General features: G+C 49.6%; 1 protein-coding gene across 4 annotated transcripts in view; it reads left to right on the forward strand.

The window, feature by feature from the left end:
• The first annotated feature begins 17528 nt into the window (after positions 1-17528).
• LOC142186362 (CUGBP Elav-like family member 3-A) overlaps positions 17529-23682 on the forward strand; it is a 52359-nt gene continuing 46205 nt past the window's right edge. For all 4 annotated transcript variants that reach the window (XM_075261198.1, XM_075261199.1, XM_075261200.1 and 1 more), the window contains exon 1: positions 17529-17762. In XM_075261198.1, coding sequence (XP_075117299.1) covers positions 17618-17762 — 145 coding nt within the window. In that variant the 5' untranslated portion in view covers positions 17529-17617. The remainder of the gene's footprint in view (positions 17763-23682) is intronic.

The following is a 23682-nucleotide window of genomic DNA, read 5'->3' on the forward strand; positions in this document are numbered from 1 at the left end:
CCAGCTCTGCTACATCTCTGCATAGGTACAGCCTACCCATCTCTGCTACATCTCTGCATAGGTACAGCCTACCCAGCCCTGCTACATCTCTATATAGGCACAGCATACCCAGCTCTGCTACATCTCTGCATAGGTACAGCCTACCCAGCCCTGCTACATCTCTATATAGGCACAGCCTACCCAGCTCTACTACATCTCTGCATAGGTACAGCCTACCCAGCTCTGCTACATCTCTACATAGGTACAGCCTACCCAGCCCTGCTACATCTCTATATAGGCACAGCCTACCCAGCTCTGCTACATCTCTGCATAGGTACAGCCTACCCAGCCCTGCTACATCTCTATATAGGCACAGCCTACCCAGCTCTGCTACATCTCTGCATAGGCACAGCCTACCCAGCCCTGCTACATCTCTATATAGGCACAGCCTACCCAGCTCTGCTACATCTCTGCATAGGCACAGCCTACCCAGCCCTGCTACATCTCTATATAGGCACAGCCTACCCAGCTCTGCTACATCTCTGCATAGGCACAGCCTACCCAGCCCTGCTACATCTCTATATAGGCACAGCCTACCCAGCTCTGCTACATCTCTGCATAGGCACAGCATACCCAGCTCTGCTACATCTCTGCATAGGCACAGCATACCCAGCTCTGCTACATCTCTGCATAGGCACAGCATACCCAGCCCTGCTACATCTCTGCATAGGCACAGCATACCCAGCTCTGCTACATCTCTGCATAGGCACAGCATACCCAGCCCTGCTACATCTCTGCATAGGCACAGCATACCCAGCTCTGCTACATCTCTGCATAGGCACAGCATACCCAGCCCTGCTACATCTCTGCATAGGCACAGCATACCCAGCCCTGCTACATCTCTGCATAGGTACAGCCTTCCCAGCCCTGCTACATCTCTGCATAGGTACAGCCTACCCATCTCTGCATAGTTACAGCCTACCCAGCCCTGCTACATCTCTATATAGGTACAGCCTACCCAGCTCTGCTACATCTCTGCATAGGTACAGCCTACCCAGCTTTGCTACATCTCTACATATGCACAGCCTACCCAGCCCTGCTACATCTCTATATAGGCACAGCATACCCAGCTCTGCTACATCTCTGCATAGGTACAGCCTACCCATCTCTGCTACATCTCTGCATAGGTACAGCCTACCCAGCCCTGCTACATCTCTATATAGGCACAGCCTACCCAGCTCTGCTACATCTCTGCATAGGCACAGCATACCCAGCCCTGCTACATCTCTATATAGGCACAGCCTACCCAGCTCTGCTACATCTCTGCATAGGCACAGCCTACCCAGCCCTGCTACATCTCTATATAGGCACAGCCTACCCAGCTCTGCTACATCTCTGCATAGGTACAGCCTACCCATCTCTGCTACATCTCTGCATAGGTACAGCCTACCCAGCCCTGCTACATCTCTATATAGGCACAGCATACCCAGCTCTGCTACATCTCTGCATAGGTACAGCCTACCCAGCCCTGCTACATCTCTATATAGGCACAGCCTACCCAGCTCTACTACATCTCTGCATAGGTACAGCCTACCCATCTCTGCTACATCTCTGCATAGGTACAGCCTACCCAGCTCTGCTACATCTCTATATAGGCACAGCCTACCCAGCTCTGCTACATCTCTGCATAGGCACAGCCTACCCAGCCCTGCTACATCTCTATATAGGCACAGCTTACCCAGCTCTGCTACATCTCTGCATAGGCACAGCATACCCAGCTCTGCTACATCTCTGCATAGGCACAGCATACCCAGCCCTGCTACATCTCTGCATAGGCACAGCATACCCAGCTCTGCTACATCTCTGCATAGGCACAGCATACCCAGCCCTGCTACATCTCTGCATAGGCACAGCATACCCAGCTCTGCTACATCTCTGCATAGGCACAGCATACCCAGCCCTGCTACATCTCTGCATAGGCACAGCATACCCAGCCCTGCTACATCTCTGCATAGGTACAGCCTACCCAGCCCTGCTACATCTCTGCATAGGTACAGCCTACCCATCTCTGCATAGTTACAGCCTACCCAGCCCTGCTACATCTCTATATAGGTACAGCCTACCCAGCTCTGCTACATCTCTGCATAGGTACAGCCTACCCAGCTTTGCTACATCTCTACATATGCACATCCTACCCAGCCCTGCTACATCTCTATATAGGCACAGCATACCCAGCTCTGCTACATCTCTGCATAGGTACAGCCTACCCATCTCTGCTACATCTCTGCATAGGTACAGCCTACCCAGCCCTGCTACATCTCTATATAGGCACAGCCTACCCAGCCCTGCTACATCTCTATATAGGCACAGCCTACCCAGCTCTACTACATCTCTGCATAGGTACAGCCTACCCATCTCTGCTACATCTCTGCATAGGTACAGCCTACCCAGCCCTGCTACATCTCTATATAGGCACAGCCTACCCAGCTCTGCTACATCTCTGCATAGGCACAGCCTACCCAGCCCTGCTACATCTCTATATAGGCACAGCTTACCCAGCTCTGCTACATCTCTGCATAGGCACAGCATACCCAGCTCTGCTACATCTCTGCATAGGCACAGCATACCCAGCCCTGCTACATCTCTGCATAGGCACAGCATACCCAGCCCTGCTACATCTCTGCATAGGCACAGCATACCCAGCTCTGCTACATCTCTGCATAGGCACAGCATACCCAGCCCTGCTACATCTCTGCATAGGCACAGCATACCCAGCTCTGCTACATCTCTGCATAGGCACAGCATACCCAGCCCTGCTACATCTCTGCATAGGCACAGCCTACCCAGCCCTGCTACATCTCTGCATAGGTACAGCCTACCCAGCCCTGCTAAATCTCTGCATAGGTACAGCCTACCCAGCCCTGCTACATCTCTGCATAGGCACAGCCTACCCATCTCTGCATAGTTACAGCCTACCCAGCCCTGCTACATCTCTGCATAGGCACAGCATACCCAGCTCTGCTACATCTCTGCATAGGCACAGCATACCCAGCTCTGCTACATCTCTGCATAAGCACAGCATACCCAGCCCTGCTACATCTCTGCATAGGCACAGCATACCCAGCTCTGCTACATCTCTGCATAGGCACAGCATACCCAGCCCTGCTACATCTCTGCATAGGCACAGCATACCCAGCTCTGCTACATCTCTGCATAGGCACAGCCTACCCAGCCCTGCTACATCTCTGCATAGGCACAGCATACCCAGCTCTGCTACATCTCTGCATAGGCACAGCATACCCAGCCCTGCTACATCTCTGCATAGGCACAGCATACCCAGCTCTGCTACATCTCTGCATAGGCACAGCCTACGTAGCTCTGCTACATCTCTGCATAGGCACAGCATACCCAGCTCTGCTACATCTCTGCATAGGCACAGCATACCCAGCCCTGCTACATCTCTGCATAGGCACAGCATACCCAGCTCTGCTACATCTCTGCATAGGCACAGCCTACGTAGCTCTGCTACATCTCTGCATAGGCACAGCATACCCAGCTCTGCTACATCTCTGCATAGGCACAGCATACCCAGCCCTGCTACATCTCTGCATAGGCACAGCATACCCAGCCCTGCTACATCTCTGCATAGGCACAGCCTACCCAGCCCTGTTACATCTCTGCATAGGCACAGCATACCCAGCTCTGCTACATCTCTGCATAGGCACAGCATACCCAGCTCTGCTACATCTCTGCATAGGCACAGCCTACCCAGCTCTGCTACATCTCTGCATAGGTACAGCCTACCCAGCCCTGCTACATCTCTGCATAGGTACAGCCTACCCAGCCCTGCTACATCTCTGCATAGGTACAGCATACCCAGCCCTGCTACATCTCTGCATAGGTACAGCATACCCAGCCCTGCTACATCTCTGCATAGGTACAGCCTACCCATCTCTGCTACATCTCTGCATAGGCACAGCCTACCCAGCCCTGCTACATCTCTGCATAGGTACAGCATACCCAGCCCTGCTACATCTCTGCATAGGTACAACATACCCAGCCCTGCTACATCTCTGCATAGGCACAGCCTACCCAGCCCTGCTACATCTCTGCATAGGCACAGCATACCCAGCCCTGCTACATCTCTGCATAGGCACAGCATACCCAGCCCTGCTACATCTCTGCATAGGCACAGCATACCCAGCTCTGCTACATCTCTGCATAGGCACAGCATACCCAGCTCTGCTACATCTCTGCATAGGTACAACATACCCAGCCCTGCTACATCTCTGCATAGGTACAGCATACCCAGCCCTGCTACATCTCTGCATAGGCACAGCACACCCAGCTCTGCTACATCTCTGCATAGGTACAACATACCCAGCTCTGCTACTTCTCTGCATAGGTACAGCATACCCAGCCCTGCTACATCTCTGCATAGGCACAGCATACCCAGCTCTGCTACATCTCTGCATAGGTACAACATACCCAGCCCTGCTACATCTCTGCATAGGTACAGCATACCCAGCCCTGCTACATCTCTGCATAGGTACACAAACCTGCTACAGGTGTAGTGCATAAAATTGGCTGGCTTGTTATGGAAACCTTGAGTATAGCTGTGTGTGACAGTTTGCATGCCATGCCTGTGATTGTTCCGGCATCTCAGCAGCTTCCTGGGACGCCATATAATGAGCCTGTTGTTGGTGTTGAAGTTCTGCCTGCTCTGGATTGTATGAGTATGTATTAATGTTAGTGTGCAGTATATACGTCTACATGAGTATGAATGTGAGTGTGTGTAGTATATATGTCAGGGGATAATCATACACATTAGGGAGAGTGTGTGCCTACGTGAGACGTCTCCTAATTACATCCTGGAGAATAGATTTGCATATTTTTTACCTAGTATATATGTGTATGAGTTTGTGTGTAATATATGTGTGTATGAGTATGTATTAGTGTGAGTATATACATGTGTGTTATATATATATTATATAGTGTAATGTCATTTAGATGTATACAGTACGTAAGTGAGTGTATGATCAGGCCTGGCTGCAGCTGTGGCTCCTCCTGTCTTATCAGTGTGAATAGTGTGCAGAGGCTCCTTATCAGTCAGTGTGTGAGGAGGGGGATGGGCTGGGGCAGGTGTATGGGGCTCTGCTCTGTAAATATACCAGTATACTGGGGGATGGAGCTCAGCAGATGGCGGGTAATCTCCCATCACGTAGCAACTGGCACTGGCAACCCAACATCTCGCACTGATACACTCACTGGGTAGTACCGCAGCACAGTGTCCTATCATCCTCCAGCCATACTAGTGCACAATACAAGGTCACTGACCCCATATAGTAATCAGAAGTCACTTGTCACTCTGAGGTCAAGAGACTGCCACTATATGTACATCACTGGTGAGAGGTCACCTAGAGGATAGGGATCAGTACTACACATAGATCACTAGGACATAGAGCAGTGATATCACTGTATATACATCACTGGTGAGAGGTCACCTAGAGTATATTGATCAGTACTACACACCAGATCACCAGGACATAGAGCAGTGATATCACTGTATATACATTACTAGTGAGAGGTCACCTAGAGTATAGTGATCAGTACTACACATAGATCACCAGGACATAGAGCAGTGATATCACTGTATATACATCACTGGTGAGAGGTCACCTAGAGTATAGTGATCAGTACTACACATAGATCACCAGGACATAGAGCAGTGATATAACTGTATATACATCACTGGTGAGAGGTCACCTAGAGTATACTGATCGGTACTACACACAGATCACCAGGACATAGAGCAGTGATATCACTGTATATACATCACTGGTGAGAGGTCACCTAGAGTATATTGATCAGTACTACACACCAGATCACCAGGACATAGAGCAGTGATATCACTGTATATACATTACTAGTGAGAGGTCACCTAGAGTATAGTGATCAGTACTACACATAGATCACCAGGACATAGAGCAGTGATATAACTGTATATACATCACTGGTGAGAGGTCACCTAGAATATAGTGATCAGTACTACACATAGATCACCAGGACATAGAGCAGTGATATCACTGTATATACATCACTGGTGAGAGGTCACCTAGAGTATACTGATCAGTACTATACACCGGATCACCAGGATATAGAGCAGTGATATCACTGTATATACATCACTGGTGAGAGGTCACCTAGAGTATAGTGATCAGTACTACACAGAGATCACCAGGATATAGAGCAGTGATATCACTGTATATACATCACTGGTGAGAGGTCACCTAGAGTATAGTGATCAGTACTACACAGAGATCACCAGGATATAGAGCAGTGATATCACTGTATATACATCACTGGTGAGAGGTCACCTAGAGTATAGTGATCAGTACTACACACAGATCACCAGGACATAGAGCAGTGATATCACTGTATATACATCACTGGTGAGAGGTCACCTAGAGTATAGTGATCAGTACTACACATAGATCACCAGGATATAGAGCAGTGATATCACTGTATATACATCACTGGTGAGAGGTCACCTAGAGTATAGTGATCAGTACTCCACAGAGATCACCAGGATATAGAGCAGTGATATCACTGTATATACATCACTGGTGAGAGGTCACCTAGAGTATACTGATCAGTACTATACACCGGATCACCAGGATATAGAGCAGTGATATCACTGTATATACATCACTGCTGAGAGGTCACCTGGAGTATACTGATCAGTACTACACAGAGATCACCAGGATATAGAGCAGTGATATCACTGTATATACATCACTGGTGAGAGGTCACCTAGAGTATAGTGATCAGTACTACACACAGATCACCAGGACATAGAGCAGTGATATCACTGTATATACATCACTGGTGAGAGGTCACCTAGAGTATACTGATCAGTACTACACACAGATCACCAGGACATAGAGCAGTGATATCACTGTATATACATCACTGGTGAGAGGTCACCTAGAGTATACTGATCAGTACTATACACCGGATCACCAGGACATAGAGCAGTGATATCACTGTATATACATCACTGGTGAGAGGTCACCTAGAGTATACTGATCAGTACTATACACCGGATCACCAGGACATAGAGCAGTGATATCACTGTATATACATCACTGGTGAGAGGTCACCTAGAATATAGTGATCAGTACTACACATAGATCACCAGGACATAGAGCAGTGATATCACTGTATATACATCACTGGTGAGAGGTCACCTAGAATATAGTGATCAGTACTACACATAGATCACCAGGGTATAGAGTAGTGATATCACTGTATATACATCACTGGTGAGAGGTCACCTAGAGTATAGTGATCAGTACTATACACCGGATCACCAGGACATAGAGCAGTGATATCACTGTATATACATCACTGGTGAGAGGTCACCTAGAGTATAGTGATCAGTACTACACAGAGATCACCAGGATATAGAGCAGTGATATCACTGTATATACATCACTGGTGAGAGGTCACCTAGAGTATAGTGATCAGTACTACACAGAGATCACCAGGATATAGAGCAGTGATATCACTGTATATACATCACTGGTGAGAGGTCACCTAGAGTATAGTGATCAGTACTACACACAGATCACCAGGACATAGAGCAGTGATATCACTGTATATACATCACTGGTGAGAGGTCACCTAGAGTATAGTGATCAGTACTACACACCAGATCACCAGAATATAGAGCAGTGATATCACTGTATATACATCACTGCTGAGAGGTCACCTGGAGTATACTGATCAGTACTACACAGAGATCACCAGGATATAGAGCAGTGATATCACTGTATATACATCACTGGTGAGAGGTCACCTAGAGTATACTGATCAGTACTACACAGAGATCACCAGGACATAGAGCAGTGATATCACTGTATATACATCACTGGTGAGAGGTCACCTAGAGTATACTGATCAGTACTACACATAGATCACCAGGATATAGAGCAGTTATATAACTATATATACATCACTGGTGAGAGGTCACCTAGAGTATAGTGATCAGTACTATACACCGGATCACCAGGACATAGAGCAGTGATATCACTGTATATACATCACTGCTGAGAGGTCACCTGGAGTATACTGATCAGTACTACACAGAGATCACCAGAATATAGAGCAGTGATATCACTGTATATACATCACTGGTGAGAGGTCACCTAGAGTATACTGATCAGTACTTCACACCTGATCACCAGGACATAGAGCAGTGATATCACTGTATATACATCACTGGTGAGAGGTCACCTAGAGTATAGTGATCAGTACTATACACTGGATGTCTCCTCTGGGGGGGATATGTCTCCTTTGGGGGGGGGGCTGGTTGTCTCCTCTGGGGGGGGCTGGTTGTCTCCTCTGGGGGGGGGATATGTCTCCTCTGGGGGGGGATATGTCTCCTTTGGGGGGGGGGGGGATATGTCTCCTCTGGGGGGGGGGATATGTCTCCTCTGGGGGGGGGGGGATATATCTCCTCTGGGCGGGGGGGGGGGATATGTCTCCTCTGGGCGGGGGGGGGGGGGATATGTCTCCTCTGGGGGGCTATTGTCATCTTGTCTCCCCCTCCTCAGCAGTTCTTGGCCTGTGTGTAGTGAGTGCAGTGCTGGAGTCTTCCTGCGCAGTTGCTCCGTCTCCCCAAACAGACCCCCATCATCTGTTCCTTCGTATCCATACCCCAGCGGCGGGGAGGGGGAGGGGTGGTGCTGTATCCCTGGATGTATAAATTTAATTATAGATTAGAGGGAGGGGGTTCCTGGGATTAACCCCTTGTGTGATGTGATGGCCATAGATGTAGGATTGCGGCCGAATGCCATCTTGGTCTCCGCGGTCCTATCAGTCTCTGGGGCACTATTGGGCACTGTAGTTAGATTGGGCACAGGTACGTCTAGGACTTGGTGGTCGCCGGTGGTAAATGGCGGGATCGTCCGTCACCCCTACAACCCCTGATATTGGCGGTTATTGTCGGCTCCAGGCACTGAGAGCGGATCCAGTATTGGAAAGATGTCATCAGCAGCCGCACAACACGCTGGGCAGGAAGGGGTTAAGGGGGGCTGTCACGTAGCCCCTTCCTCTCACAGCCTGGTGCTTCATTGAGAGATTAAAGCCGGGGATGAATGAAGCCCCCTCATACCACACCCAGCAGATGGTGACCCCCAGGGACTCTCGGACCCTCGCCATGTGCGAATTAATGTCAGACCCTTCCCATTCTGAAGTGGTCCCCGAATGCAAATGTCCTCCAATTAGTGCGGGGCGGGGGAGGGGCTGTCAGCGGCCGCCGCTCCTGGGGGACACATGTTTAGTCAGTGGAATTATTTGCAATGAGCAGGAATGGCATTTATCAGTGTATAAATTACCAGGGGGAGGGGCTTACTGAGCCGCCGTATCGGCCGCGGGGGTCGCTACAGCCTGATCATCTCATCACGGCCCCGACACATAGACAGCAGGGGGGGTACATACTTCTTATAGAAACGCCCCCCCCCCCGGAACCCTCACACTGTGACCTATCACCTGGCCAATGACCTGGTGTCTAATATGTATGGGTGTGTCTTATATATGTAGGTGTGTGTACATTGTGTATAGGTGTGTGTATACCCGGTGTATGTTGTGTATAGGTGTGTGTATACCCGGTGTATGTTGTGTATAGGTGTGTGTATACCTGGTGTACATTGTGTATAGGTGTGTGTATACCCGGTGTACAGTGTCAGTGTTGTGTATATTGTGTATAGGTGTGTGTATACCCGGTGTACATTGTGTGTAGGTGTGTGTATACCCGGTGTACGTTGTGTATAGGTGTGTGTATAGCTGGTGTACGTTGTGTATAGGTGTGTGTATACCCGGTGTACGTTGTGTATAGGTGTGTGTATACCCAGTGTATGTTGTGTATAGGTGTGTGTATACCTGCTGTATATTGTGTATAGGTGTGTGTATACCCGGTGTACAGTGTCAGTGTTGTGTACATTGTGTATAGGTGTGTGTATACCCAGTGTATGTTGTGTATAGGTGTGTGTATTCCCAGTGTATATTGTGTATAGGTGTGTTTATACCCGATGTATGTTGTGTATAGGTGTGTGTATACCTGGTGTACATTGTGTATAGGTGTGTGTATACCCGGTGTACGTTGTGTATACCCGGTGTACATTGTGTATAGGTGTGTGTATACCCGGTGTATATTGTGTATAGGTGTGTGTATACCCGGTGTACGTTGTGTATAGGTGTGTGTATACCCGGTGTATGTTGTGTATAGGTGTGTGTATACCTGGTGTACGTTGTGTATAGGTGTGTGTATACCCGGTGTACGTTGTGTATAGGTGTGTGTATACCCGGTGTACGTTGTGTATAGGTGTGTGTATACCCGGTGTATGTTGTGTATAGGTGTGTGTATTCCCAGTCTACATTGTGTATAGGTGTGTGTATTCCCAGTCTACATTGTGTATAGGTGTGTGTATACCCGGTGTATATTGTGTATAGGTGTGTGTATACCCGGTGTACGTTGTGTATAGGTGTGTGTATACCCGGTGTACATTGTGTATAGGTGTGTGTATACCCGGTGTATATTGTGTATAGGTGTGTGTATACCCGGTGTACGTTGTGTATAGGTGTGTGTATACCCGGTGTACATTGTGTATAGGTGTGTGTATACCCGGTGTATATTGTGTATAGGTGTGTGTATACCCGGTGTACATTGTGTATAGGTGTGTGTATACCCGGTGTACATTGTGTATAGGTGTGTGTATACCCGGTGTATATTGTGTATAGGTGTGTGTATTCCCAGTCTACATTGTGTATAGGTGTGTGTATACCCGGTGTATATTGTGTATAGGTGTGTGTATACCCGGTGTACGTTGTGTATAGGTGTGTGTATACCCGGTGTACGTTGTGTATAGGTGTGTGTATTCCCAGTCTACATTGTGTATAGGTGTGTGTATACCTGGTGTACGTTGTGTATAGGTGTGTGCGTGTTTCGGTGCCCCGTGCCCCTCCCCCACACAGCGGGCAGGATTATTGCTTCCTAATCTCTCATTGCGATGCTGCGCCGTCCTCGGCCTGGGGAGAATCTTTCAAATGTCATGTTTATAAGTGTTTGTCAATGTCAGCGCTCGTCCCCAGGGACTGTGCAAGGAAGACGCACATCTGGTCCGGGGGACTGCGGGGGAATCTGGAGCCCCCTCCCCAGTCATTTATAATCTGCCCCCCCCCCAATGCCGGCGGCCATAGAGATTACTATTAATATTCACAGAGAAGGAGACCAGGAGCTTACACTCTATCCAGTACACTGACCCCCGGAGCTTACACTCTATCCAGTACACTGACCCCAGGAGCTTACACTCTATCCAGTACACTGACCCCCGGAGCTTACACTCTATCCAGTACACTGACCCCAGGAGCTTACACTCTATCCAGCACACTGACCCCAGGAGCTTACACTCTATCCAGTACACTGACCCCCGGAGCTTACACTCTATCCAGTACACTGACCCCCGGAGCTTACACTCTATCCAGTACACTGACCCCCGGAGCTTACACTCTATCCAGTACACTGACCCCAGGAGCTTACACTCTATCCAGTACACTGACCCCCGGAGCTTACACTCTATCCAGTACACTGACCCCAGGAGCTTACACTCTATCCAGTACACTGACCCCCGGAGCTTACACTCTATCCAGTACACTGACCCCCGGAGCTTACACTCTATCCAGTACACTGACCCCCGGAGCTTACACTCTATCCAGTACACTGACCCCAGGAGCTTACACTCTATCCAGTACACTGACCCCCGGAGCTTACACTCTATCCAGTACACTGACCCCAGGAGCTTACACTCTATCCAGTACACTGACCCCCGGAGCTTACACTCTATCCAGTACACTGACCCCAGGAGCTTACACTCTATCCAGTACACTGACCCCAGGAGCTTACACTCTATCCAGTACACTGACCCCCGGAGCTTACACTCTATCCAGTACACTGACCCCAGGAGCTTACACTCTATCCAGTACACTGACCCTAGGAGCTTACACTGTAACCAGTACACTGACCCCCGGAGCTTACACTCTATCCAGTACACTGACCCCAGGAGCTTACACTCTATCCAGTACACTGACCCCAGGAGCTTACACTCTATCCAGTACACTGACCCCAGGAGCTTACACTCTATCCAGCACACTGACCCCAGGAGCTTACACTCTATCCAGTACACTGACCCCAGGAGCTTACACTCTATCCAGTACACTGACCCCAGGAGCTTACACTCTATCCAGTACACTGACCCCCGGAGCTTACACTCTATCCAGTACACTGACCCCAGGAGCTTACACTCTATCCAGTACACTGACCCCCGGAGCTTACACTCTATCCAGTACACTAACCCCCGGAGCTTACACTCTATCCAGTACACTGACCCCCGGAGCTTACACTCTATCCAGTACACTGACCCCAGGAGCTTACACTCTATCCAGTACACTGACCCCAGGAGCTTACACTCTATCCAGTACACTGACCCCAGGAGCTTACACTCTATCCAGCACACTGACCCCCGGAGCTTACACTCTATCCAGTACACTGACCCCCGGAGCTTACACTCTATCCAGCACACTGACCCCAGGAGCTTACACTCTATCCAGTACACTGACCCCAGGAGCTTACACTCTATCCAGTACACTGACCCCCGGAGCTTACACTCTATCCAGTACACTGACCCCCGGAGCTTACACTCTATCCAGTACACTGACCCCCGGAGCTTACACTCTATCCAGTACACTGACCCCCGGAGCTTACACTCTATCCAGTACACTGACCCCAGGAGCTTACACTCTATCCAGTACACTGACCCCAGGAGCTTACACTCTATCCAGTACACTGACCCCAGGAGCTTACACTCTATCCAGCACACTGACCCCAGGAGCTTACACTCTATCCAGTACACTGACCCCCGGAGCTTACACTCTATCCAGTACACTGACCCCAGGAGCTTACACTCTATCCAGTACACTGACCCCAGGAGCTTACACTCTATCCAGTACACTGACCCCCGGAGCTTACACTCTATCCAGCACACTGACCCCAGGAGCTTACACTCTATCCAGCACACTGACCCCCGGAGCTTACACTCTATCCAGTACACTGACCCCAGGAGCTTACACTCTATCCAGTACACTGACCCCAGGAGCTTACACTCTATCCAGTACACTGACCCCCGGAGCTTACACTCTATCCAGTACACTGACCCCCGGAGCTTACACTCTATCCAGTACACTGACCCCCGGAGCTTACACTCTATCCAGTACACTGACCCCAGGAGCTTACACTCTATCCAGTACACTGACCCCAGGAGCTTACACTCTATCCAGTACACTGACCCCAGGAGCTTACACTCTATCCAGTACACTGACCCCAGGAGCTTACACTCTATCCAGTACACTGACCCCCGGAGCTTACACTCTATCCAGTACACTGACCCCAGGAGCTTACACTCTATCCAGCACACTGACCCCAGGAGCTTACACTCTATCCAGTACACTGACCCCAGGAGCTTACACTCTATCCAGTACACTGACCCCCGGAGCTTACACTCTATCCAGTACACTGACCCCAGGAGCTTACACTCTAACCAGTACACTGACCCCAGGAGCTTACACTCTATCCAGTACACTGACCCCCGGAGCTTACACTCTATCCAGTACACTGACCCCAGGAGCTTACACTCTATCCAGTACACTGACCCCAGGAGCTTACACTCTATCCAGTACACTGACCCCAGGAGCTTACACTCTATCCAGTACACTGACCCCCGGAGCTTACACTCTATCCAGTACACTGACCCCAGGAGCTTACACTCTATCCAGTACACTGACCCCAGGAGCTTACACTCTATCCAGTACACTGACCCCCGGAGCTTACACTCTATCCAGTACACTGACCCCAGGAGCTTACACTCTATCCAGTATACTGACCCCCGGAGCTTACACTCTATCCAGTACACTGACCCCAGGAGCTTACACTCTATCCAGTACACTGACCCCAGGAGCTTACACTCTATCCAGTACACTGACCCCCGGAGCTTACACTCTATCCAGTACACTGACCCCCGGAGCTTACACTCTATCCAGTACACTGACCCCAGGAGCTTACACTCTATCCAGTACACTGACCCCAGGAGCTTACACTCTATCCAGTACACTGACCCCCGGAGCTTACACTCTATCCAGCACACTGACCCCAGGAGCTTACACTCTATCCAGTACACTGACCCCAGGAGCTTACACTCTATCCAGTACACTGACCCCCGGAGCTTACACTCTATCCAGTACACTGACCCCCGGAGCTTACACTCTATCCAGTACACTGACCCCAGGAGCTTACACTCTATCCAGTACACTGACCCCCGGAGCTTACACTCTATCCAGTACACTGACCCCCGGAGCTTACACTCTATCCAGTACACTGACCCCCGGAGCTTACACTCTATCCAGTACACTGACCCCAGGAGCTTACACTCTATCCAGTACACTGACCCCAGGAGCTTACACTCTATCCAGTACACTGACCCCAGGAGCTTACACTCTATCCAGCACACTGACCCCAGGAGCTTACACTCTATCCAGTACACTGACCCCCGGAGCTTACACTCTATCCAGTACACTGACCCCCGGAGCTTACACTCTATCCAGTACACTGACCCCCGGAGCTTACACTCTATCCAGTACACTGACCCCAGGAGCTTACACTCTATCCAGTACACTGACCCCAGGAGCTTACACTCTATCCAGCACACTGACCCCAGGAGCTTACACTCTATCCAGCACACTGACCCCAGGAGCTTACACTCTATCCAGCACACTGACCCCAGGAGCTTACACTCTATCCAGTACACTGACCCCAGGAGCTTACACTCTATCCAGCACACTGACCCCAGGAGCTTACACTCTATCCAGCACACTGACCCCAGGAGCTTACACTCTATCCAGCACACTGACCCCAGGAGCTTACACTCTATCCAGCACACTGACCCCAGGAGCTTACACTCTATCCAGCACACTGACCCCAGGAGCTTACACTCTATCCAGCACACTGACCCCAGGAGCTTACACTCTATCCAGTACACTGACCCCAGGAGCTTACACTCTATCCAGTACACTGACCCCAGGAGCTTACACTCTATCCAGTACACTGACCCCCGGAGCTTACACTCTATCCAGTACACTGACCCCCGGAGCTTACACTCTATCCAGTACACTGACCCCCGGAGCTTACACTCTATCCAGCACACTGACCCCAGGAGCTTACACTCTATCCAGCACACTGACCCCAGGAGCTTACACTCTATCCAGTACACTGACCCCAGGAGCTTACACTCTATCCAGTACACTGACCCCCGGAGCTTACACTCTATCCAGTACACTGACCCCCGGAGCTTACACTCTATCCAGTACACTGACCCCAGGAGCTTACACTCTATCCAGTACACTGACCCCCGGAGCTTACACTCTATCCAGTACACTGACCCCAGGAGCTTACACTCTATCCAGTACACTGACCCCAGGAGCTTACACTCTATCCAGTACACTGACCCCCGGAGCTTACACTCTATCCAGTACACTGACCCCCGGAGCTTACACTCTATCCAGTACACTGACCCCCGGAGCTTACACTCTATCCAGTACACTGACCCCCGGAGCTTACACTCTATCCAGTACACTGACCCCAGGAGCTTACACTCTATCCAGTACACTGACCCCCGGAGCTTACACTCTATCCAGTACACTGACCCCAGGAGCTTACACTCTATCCAGTACACTGACCCCCGGAGCTTACACTCTATCCAGTACACTGACCCCCGGAGCTTACACTCTATCCAGTACACTGACCCCCGGAGCTTACACTCTATCCAGTACACTGACCCCCGGAGCTTACACTCTATCCAGTACACTGACCCCAGGAGCTTACACTCTATCCAGTACACTGACCCCAGGAGCTTACACTCTATCCAGTACACTGACCCCCGGAGCTTACACTCTATCCAGTACACTGACCCCAGGAGCTTACACTCTATCCAGTACACTGACCCCCGGAGCTTACACTCTATCCAGTACACTGACCCCCGGAGCTTACACTCTATCCAGTACACTGACCCCCGGAGCTTACACTCTATCCAGTACACTGACCCCCGGAGCTTACACTCTAACCAGTACACTGACCCCAGGAGCTTACACTCTATCCAGTACACTGACCCCCGGAGCTTACACTCTATCCAGTACACTGACCCCAGGAGCTTACACTCTAACCAGTACACTGACCCCAGGAGCTTACACTCTATCCAGTACACTGACCCCCGGAGCTTACACTCTATCCAGTACACTGACCCCCGGAGCTTACACTCTATCCCTTACTATACAGGACCATGGACAGAGCCCCCTACTATATACAGGACCATGGACAGAACCCCTACTATATACAGGACCATGGACAGAACCCCCTACTATATACAGGACCATGGACAGAGCCCCCTACTATATACAGGACCATGGACAGAACCCCTACTATATACAGGACCATGGACAGAACCCCTACTATATACAGGACCATGGACAGAACCCCCTACTATATACAGGACCATGGACAGAGCCCCCTACTATATACAGCACCATGGACAGAGCCCCCTACTATATACAGGACCATGGACAGAGCCCCCTACTATATACAGGACCATGGACAGAGCCCCCTACTATATACAGCACCATGGACAGAGCCCCCTACTATATACAGGACCATGGACAGAACCCCCTACTATATACAGGACCATGGACAGAGCCCCTACTATATACAGGATCATGGACAGAGCCCCCTACTATATACAGGACCATGGACAGAGCCCCCTACTATATACAGGACCATGGACAGAACCCCCTTCTATAGTATATATATATATATAGTATAGTATATACTATAGACCTTCAGTATAGGATTAACCCTTTGCACCGGCAGGCAGAGCCCTGATAGTTAACCCTCGGTGTGCTGGAGAGGTGACAGTATACAGGGGGTTAAGCCTTGGCCTGCCCCCTCCATCCCGGGACTTTTTGATGTCCCCCTCCCCTCCCCCAGCACACACCTTGCCCCCCTGCTCGCCCCTCCCCCAGACTGAGAGGTTCAGCACCAAGGAGAGCGGCAGAACAATGGCCGAGGCAGGGAGTGTGTGCAAAGCTTCATCCCCGGCGCCAACGCAGAGCTCCCCGCAGCCCCGGCAGGTGTACAGCCCCCTCCTCTAGTGCCCCGGCCCCACTGCTGCCTGTGTCCCTGCCCCCTGCCATTAACCCCTGTGTGCCCGCAGCTCCGCCGCTGCCTCCTCTTCGGCTGTGGGCGGCGGCGGCTCTTTCCCCCCGGCCCCTCGCTCTGACATCATCGTGTCGGGCTGGGGCGGGCACCGGCCACATAATTGTACGGGAAGAAAAGATTGGGAATCAGAGCTGAGGATTCACCGGAGGAGCGCGAGCCTGCCAGCCTGGGGGACCCCTGCAGGGGTGCACTGCTACACTTGGCTTCTGCCACCGGCTCAAGTGCCTTCTGTGCCCCTGCCCCTCTGCCCACCTCGCCCCAATGAAGGAACCAGATGCCATTAAACTTTTCATTGGGCAGATACCCCGGAATCTGGAGGAGAAGGACCTGAAGCCCATCTTCGAGCAGTTTGGGAAAATCTATGAACTTACCGTCATCAAAGACAAATTCACCGGGGTGCATAAAGGTGAGTGAGGGGCTGAGAGGGGGGGAGAGGGGGTATACAAGGGGGGGAGAGGGGTACAAGGGGGGAGAGAGGGGGTATACAAGGGGGGGGGGGAGAGAGGTACAAGGGGGGGGGGGGAGAGAGGGGTACAAGGGGAGAGAGAGAGGGGTACACGGGGGGGAGATAGGGAAGAGAGAGGTATACAAGGGGGGAGAGGGGCTGAGAGGGGGGAGAGAGGGTTACAAGGGGGGGAGAGGGGTACAAGGGGGGAGAGAGGGGGTATACAAGGGGGGGGGAGAGAGAGGTACAAGGGGGGGGGGGAGAGGGGTACAAGGGGAGAGAGAGAGGGGTACACGGGGGGGAGATAGGGAAGAGAGAGGTATACAAGGGGGGAGAGGGGCTGAGAGGGTTACAAGGGGGGGAGAGGGGTACAAGGGGGGAGAGAGGGGTACAAGGGGGGGGGGAGAGGTACAAGGAGGGAAGAGAGGGGTACAAGGGGGGAGAGAGGGGTACAAGGGGGGGGGAGAGGGGTACAAGGAGGGAAGAGAGGGGTACAGGGGGGGGAGAGGGGTACAAGGGGGGGAGAGGGGCTGAGAGAGGGGTACAAGGGGGGAGAGGGGCACAAGGGGGGAGAGAGGGGTACAAGTGGGGGAGAGGGGCTGAGAGGGGGGAGAGAGGGAAGAGAGGTATACAAGGGGGGAGAGGGGGAAGAGAGAGGTATACAAGGGGGGAGAGCGGCTGAGAGAGGGGGGGGAGAGGGGGAAGAGAGAGGTATACAAGGGGGGAGAGCGGCTGAGAGAGGGGTGGGAGAGCGGCTGAGAGAGGGGTACAAGAGGGGGAGAGAGGGGTACAAGGGGGGAGAGAGGGGCTGAGAGAGGGGTACAAGGGGGGGAGAGGGGCTGAGAGGGTGGAGAGAGGGGTACAAGGGGGGAGAGAGGGGTACAAGGGGGGAGAGGGGGAAGAGAGAGGTATATAAGGGGGGAGAGGGGCTGAGAGGGGGTACACAAGGAGGAAAGAGGGATACACAAGGGGGAGAGGGGGTATACAAGGGAGGAGAGAGGGGTACACAAGGTGGAAAGAGAGGGGGAAGAGAGGTATACAAGGGGGGCATAAAGGTACACAAGGGAGGGAGAGAGGGGTATACAAGGATGAGAGGGAGTAAACAAGGGTGAGGAGGGACAGAGGTGTACACAAGGGGGGGGAGAGAGGGGTGCACAAGGGTGAGTGAGGGGTTGTGAGGAGGAGGGTGCACATGGGTGAGGGATTGAGGGGGGAGAGAGGGCTTCACTGGGGTGAATGAGAGGGTATAGGAGGGGAGAGGATGCACATGGGTTAGTGACGGATGGTGTGTAGGGGAGAGAGGGGATGCATAACAGTGAGTGACGGGGTGTAAGGGGGATTTAGGGGGTGCAGGAGGGGAGAGAGGGGTGTACATAAAGGTGAGCTAGCAGGGCGAGGGGCTTCACAAGGATGAGTGACAGGGGGTATAGGGTGAATGGAGATACACATAAGTGAGTGATAGAGGGAGAGAAGGGACATGGGGGGGCAGGGAAAGTGGAGGTGCACAAAGATAAGAGACTGGGGGGGAGGGGTGCATACAAGTAAGTTACTAGGGGAGAGGAGGAGTGGGGGGCACAGAGGTGAGGGGGGCTGCACATACATTAATGAGAGGGGGTGAGATACGATGGGGAGGCAAGCAGATATAGGGGGTCAGATCAGGGGAAGGGGTTACATTACATTAAGCTTGGAGGGTTGAGGTAAATAAGGGTCATGTATAATGGGGGCGAAGCTGGAAGTGAGAGGAATTGGGGCTGAACGTGAGGGTCTTACTACATGGGGGGGACTGGAGCACATCCAGCATAATACGGGGTCTCTGACCGATATATCTTTGTATTACTGAACCTGGGTCATGATGTTCGGGGCCCTATAGGGCCTTGTGGCCCCTCACGCTGACTCCCTGTATGGATCCCTATATCCTGGGAAGGTCAGGGAGAGATTGGGGGAGGACTCCAAGGTGAAGAAGGGTTGTCAGAGCAGGGAGTGTAACAAAGGGAAGCTGACAACCAGGAGAGGCAGGGACAGGGGCCATGTAGGGGCCCCAGCTCCAGGGTACAGGGGGACCGGAGCACACAAAGGACAGGGCCGGGGCACACAACAATGGGCAGGATGACATTGGAGGCTGAGGAGCCTGCTAACATGGCCATGGTTCCAGGGCTCTCGTAGATGGAGGCTGGGGGAGGGGAGGTGTGATATTTGAGGAAGATGGTGTGACAGATGGCAGGGGGGGGGGGTTGAGGGAACACTTAATGAACCAGCACTGGTTAAGCTCAGCCGAGGTGGGAGGGCACAGCCCAATATTGGGGGCACCGCTTTGTCACACAGAACAGCAGGGGCCCAAGTGTGTGGACAAAGCTCAGATCTCCCCAAAACCCCCGGACACCTCAGACCTCCTGTAGTCCATGGGGAGGGGGATTTAGTGTGACCTTCTACTCTCCGAGCTGTGGGATTAGAGTGCAGGCTCTTGGGGCAGGATTGGGGTTTGTTCGCTCCTTTAGTTTGTATATATCAATATTCAGTGCGAAGATTGTAAGATGTGTGGGGGGTGGGGGGTCATGCTCATCCAATCCGGTTACTATAAGGAGATCTGTAGATCATAATCTCCTCTAGTTCCTTTGTAGTTGATCTCTAAATCACAGAGATTATGTAATCTTCTCCTGTTACTACATAATAGATCTCTAGATTGTAAGAACCTCTCTTGTTACTATACAGTAGATCTATAGATTGTAAGAACCTCTGATCGCTATATAGTACATCTATGGATTCTAAGATCATTGGTTCTTGTGTAATATATATTAAGATCCTCTGGTTACTGTATAATAGATCTCTAGATTGTAGACATCTCTGGTTACTGTATAGTAGATCTCAAGATTGTAAGATCATCTGGTTATTATATAGTAGATCTCTAGGTTGTAAGATCATCTGGTATATATATATATATATATATATATATATATATACATATATATATATATATATATATGTAGTAGATTTCTGGATTGTAAGATCATCTGGTTACTGTATAGTAGATCTCTAGGTTGTAAGGTCATCTGGTTACTGTATAGTAGATCTCTAGGTTGTAAGATCCTCTGGTTGCTATATAGTAGATCTCTAGATTGTAAGATCATCTGGTTACTGTATAGTAGATCACTAGGTTGTAAGATCCTCTGGTTACTGTATAGTACATCTCTAGATTGTAATCTGCTCCAGTTACTATATAGTAGATCTCTAGATTGTAAGCTCCTCAGACTCAGAAGAAAAAAAAGGATCTTGTTGCACCCTTACCAAATATATATATATTTACCAAAAGACATAAAAGGCAGATAATACTGTGTGAAGACATGCGGTCGTCTGTCCAAGCAGAGTGTTGTGTCCCCCGGTAGGTTGCCAAGACACCCCTGTTGGGAATCTCTAAATTGTAATCCGCTCTGGTTACTATACAGTAAATCCTTAGATTGTAATCTGTTCTGGTTACTATATAGTAGATCTCTAGGCTGTAATCTACTCTGGTTACTATATAGTAGATCTCTAGGCTGTAATCTACTCTGGTTACTATATAGTAGATCTCTAGGCTGTAATCTACTCTGGTTTACTATATAGTAGATCTCTAGGCTGTAATCTACTCTGGTTACTATATAGTAGATCTCTAGGCTGTAATCTACTCTGGTTTACTATATAGTAGATCTCTAGGCTGTAATCTACTCTGGTTACTATATAGTAGATCTCTAGATTGTAATCTTCTTTGGTTTACTATATAGTAAATCTCTAGTTTGTAATCTGCTCTGGTTACTATATAGTAGATCCCTAGATTGTAATCTGCTCTGGTTACTATATAGTAGATCCCTAGATTTGAATCTACTCTGGTTTACTATATAGTAGATCCCTAGATTGTAATCTGCACTGGTTTACTATATAGTAGATCCCTAGATTGTAATCTGATTCCGTTGCTATATAGTAGATCCCTAGATTGTAATCTGCTCCAGTTACTATATAGTAGATCCCTAGATTGTAATCTGCTCCAGTTACTATATAGTAGATCCCTAGATTGTAATCGGCACTGGTTTGCTATATGGTAGATACCTAGATTGTAATCTGCTCTAGTTACTATATAACAGATCCCTAGATTGTAATATGTTCTGGTTACTGTATAGTAGATCCCTAGATTGTAATCTGTTCCAGTTACTATATAATAGATCCCTAGATTGTAATCTGCACTGGTTTACTATATAGTAGATCCCTAGATTGTAATCTGCTTCAGTTGCTATATAGTAGATCCCTAGATTGTAATCTGCTCCAGTTACTATATAGTAGATCTCTAGATTGTAATCTGCACTGGTTTACTATCTAGCAGATCCCTAGATTGTAATATGTTCTGGTTACTGTATAGTAGATCTCTAGATTGTAATCTGTTCTGGTTACTATATAGTAGATCCCTAGATTGTAATCTACTCCAGTTACTATATAGTAGATCTCTAGATTGTAATCTGCACTGGTTTACTATATAGTAGATCCCTAGATTGTAATCTGCATCGGTTTACTATTTACTATATAGTAGATCCCTAGATTATAATCTGCACTAGTTTACTATATAGTAGAGCTCTAGATTGTAATCTGTTCTGGTTACTATATAGTAGATCCCTAGATTGTAATCTGCTCCGGTTACTGTATAGTAGATCCCTAGATTGTAATCTGCTCCAGTTACTATATAGTAGATCCCTAGATTGAAATCTGTTCCGGTTACTATATAGTAGATCCCTATATTGTAATCTGCTCCGGTTACTATATAATAGATCCCTAGATTGTAATCTGCTCCAGTTACTATATAGTAGATCCCTAGATTGTAATCTGCTCTGGTTACTATATAGTAGATCCCTAGATTGCAATATGCTCCGGTTACTATATAGTAGATCCCTAGATTGTAATCTGCTTCGGTTACTGTATAGTAGATCCCTAGATTGTAATCTGCTCCGGTTACTATATAGTAGATCCCTAGATTGTAATCTGCTCCGGTTACTATATAGTAGATCCCTAGATTGTAATCTGCTCCGGTTACTATATAGTAGATCCCTAGATTGTAATCTGCTCCGGTTACTATATAGTAGATCCCTAGATTGTAATCTGTTCTAGTTACTATATAGTAGATCCATAGATTGTAATCTGCTCCAGTTACTATATAGTAGATCCCTAGATTGTAATCTGCTCCGGTTACTGTATAGATCCCTAGGTTGTAATCTGCTCTGGTTACTGTATAGTGGATCCCTAGGTTGTAATCTGCTCCGGTTACTGTATAGTAGATCCCTAGATTGTAATCTGCTCCGGTTACTGTATAGTAGATCCCTAGATTGTAATCTGCTCCGGTTACTGTATAGTAGATCCCTAGATTGTAATCTGCTCCGGTTACTGTATAGTAGATCCCTAGATTGTAATCTGCTCCGGTTACTGTATAGTAGATCCCTAGATTGTGATCTCTTTGTTGCCCCTCTCACTCTGTCGTGTATATAGAGGGAGTGATTGTGCGGTGCTGGGACTTGTAGTCCCCCTCGGCTCCAGCACTCCAGATGGCGGTGTCTGCTTAATCCTGGAGAAATCTCACTTTTTCTGTAATTGGATTTCTTCTGGATTAGTCAGATCAGTCACTGCACTGTCTGTGGTCCCAGGAGTTTACAATCTAATACCAACATTCTGCCACGACTGCCGTCACCACAGGGAGCAATGACAGCTAAGACTGGCAGCAGTGACCAGGCAGATGTCCAGCACAGTAAGGGCAGGTGGGCGTGCAACCGAGCAGGGGCAGGTGGGGGTGTCACCGGACAGGGGCAGGTGGGGGCGACACTGGGTGGGGGTTTCATAATTCATATACAGCAGAAAATTCATGGGATGAAGA

This window comes from Leptodactylus fuscus (assembly GCF_031893055.1).
Source record: "Leptodactylus fuscus isolate aLepFus1 chromosome 7 unlocalized genomic scaffold, aLepFus1.hap2 SUPER_7_unloc_1, whole genome shotgun sequence".
Taxonomy (NCBI): Eukaryota; Metazoa; Chordata; class Amphibia; order Anura; family Leptodactylidae; genus Leptodactylus; species Leptodactylus fuscus.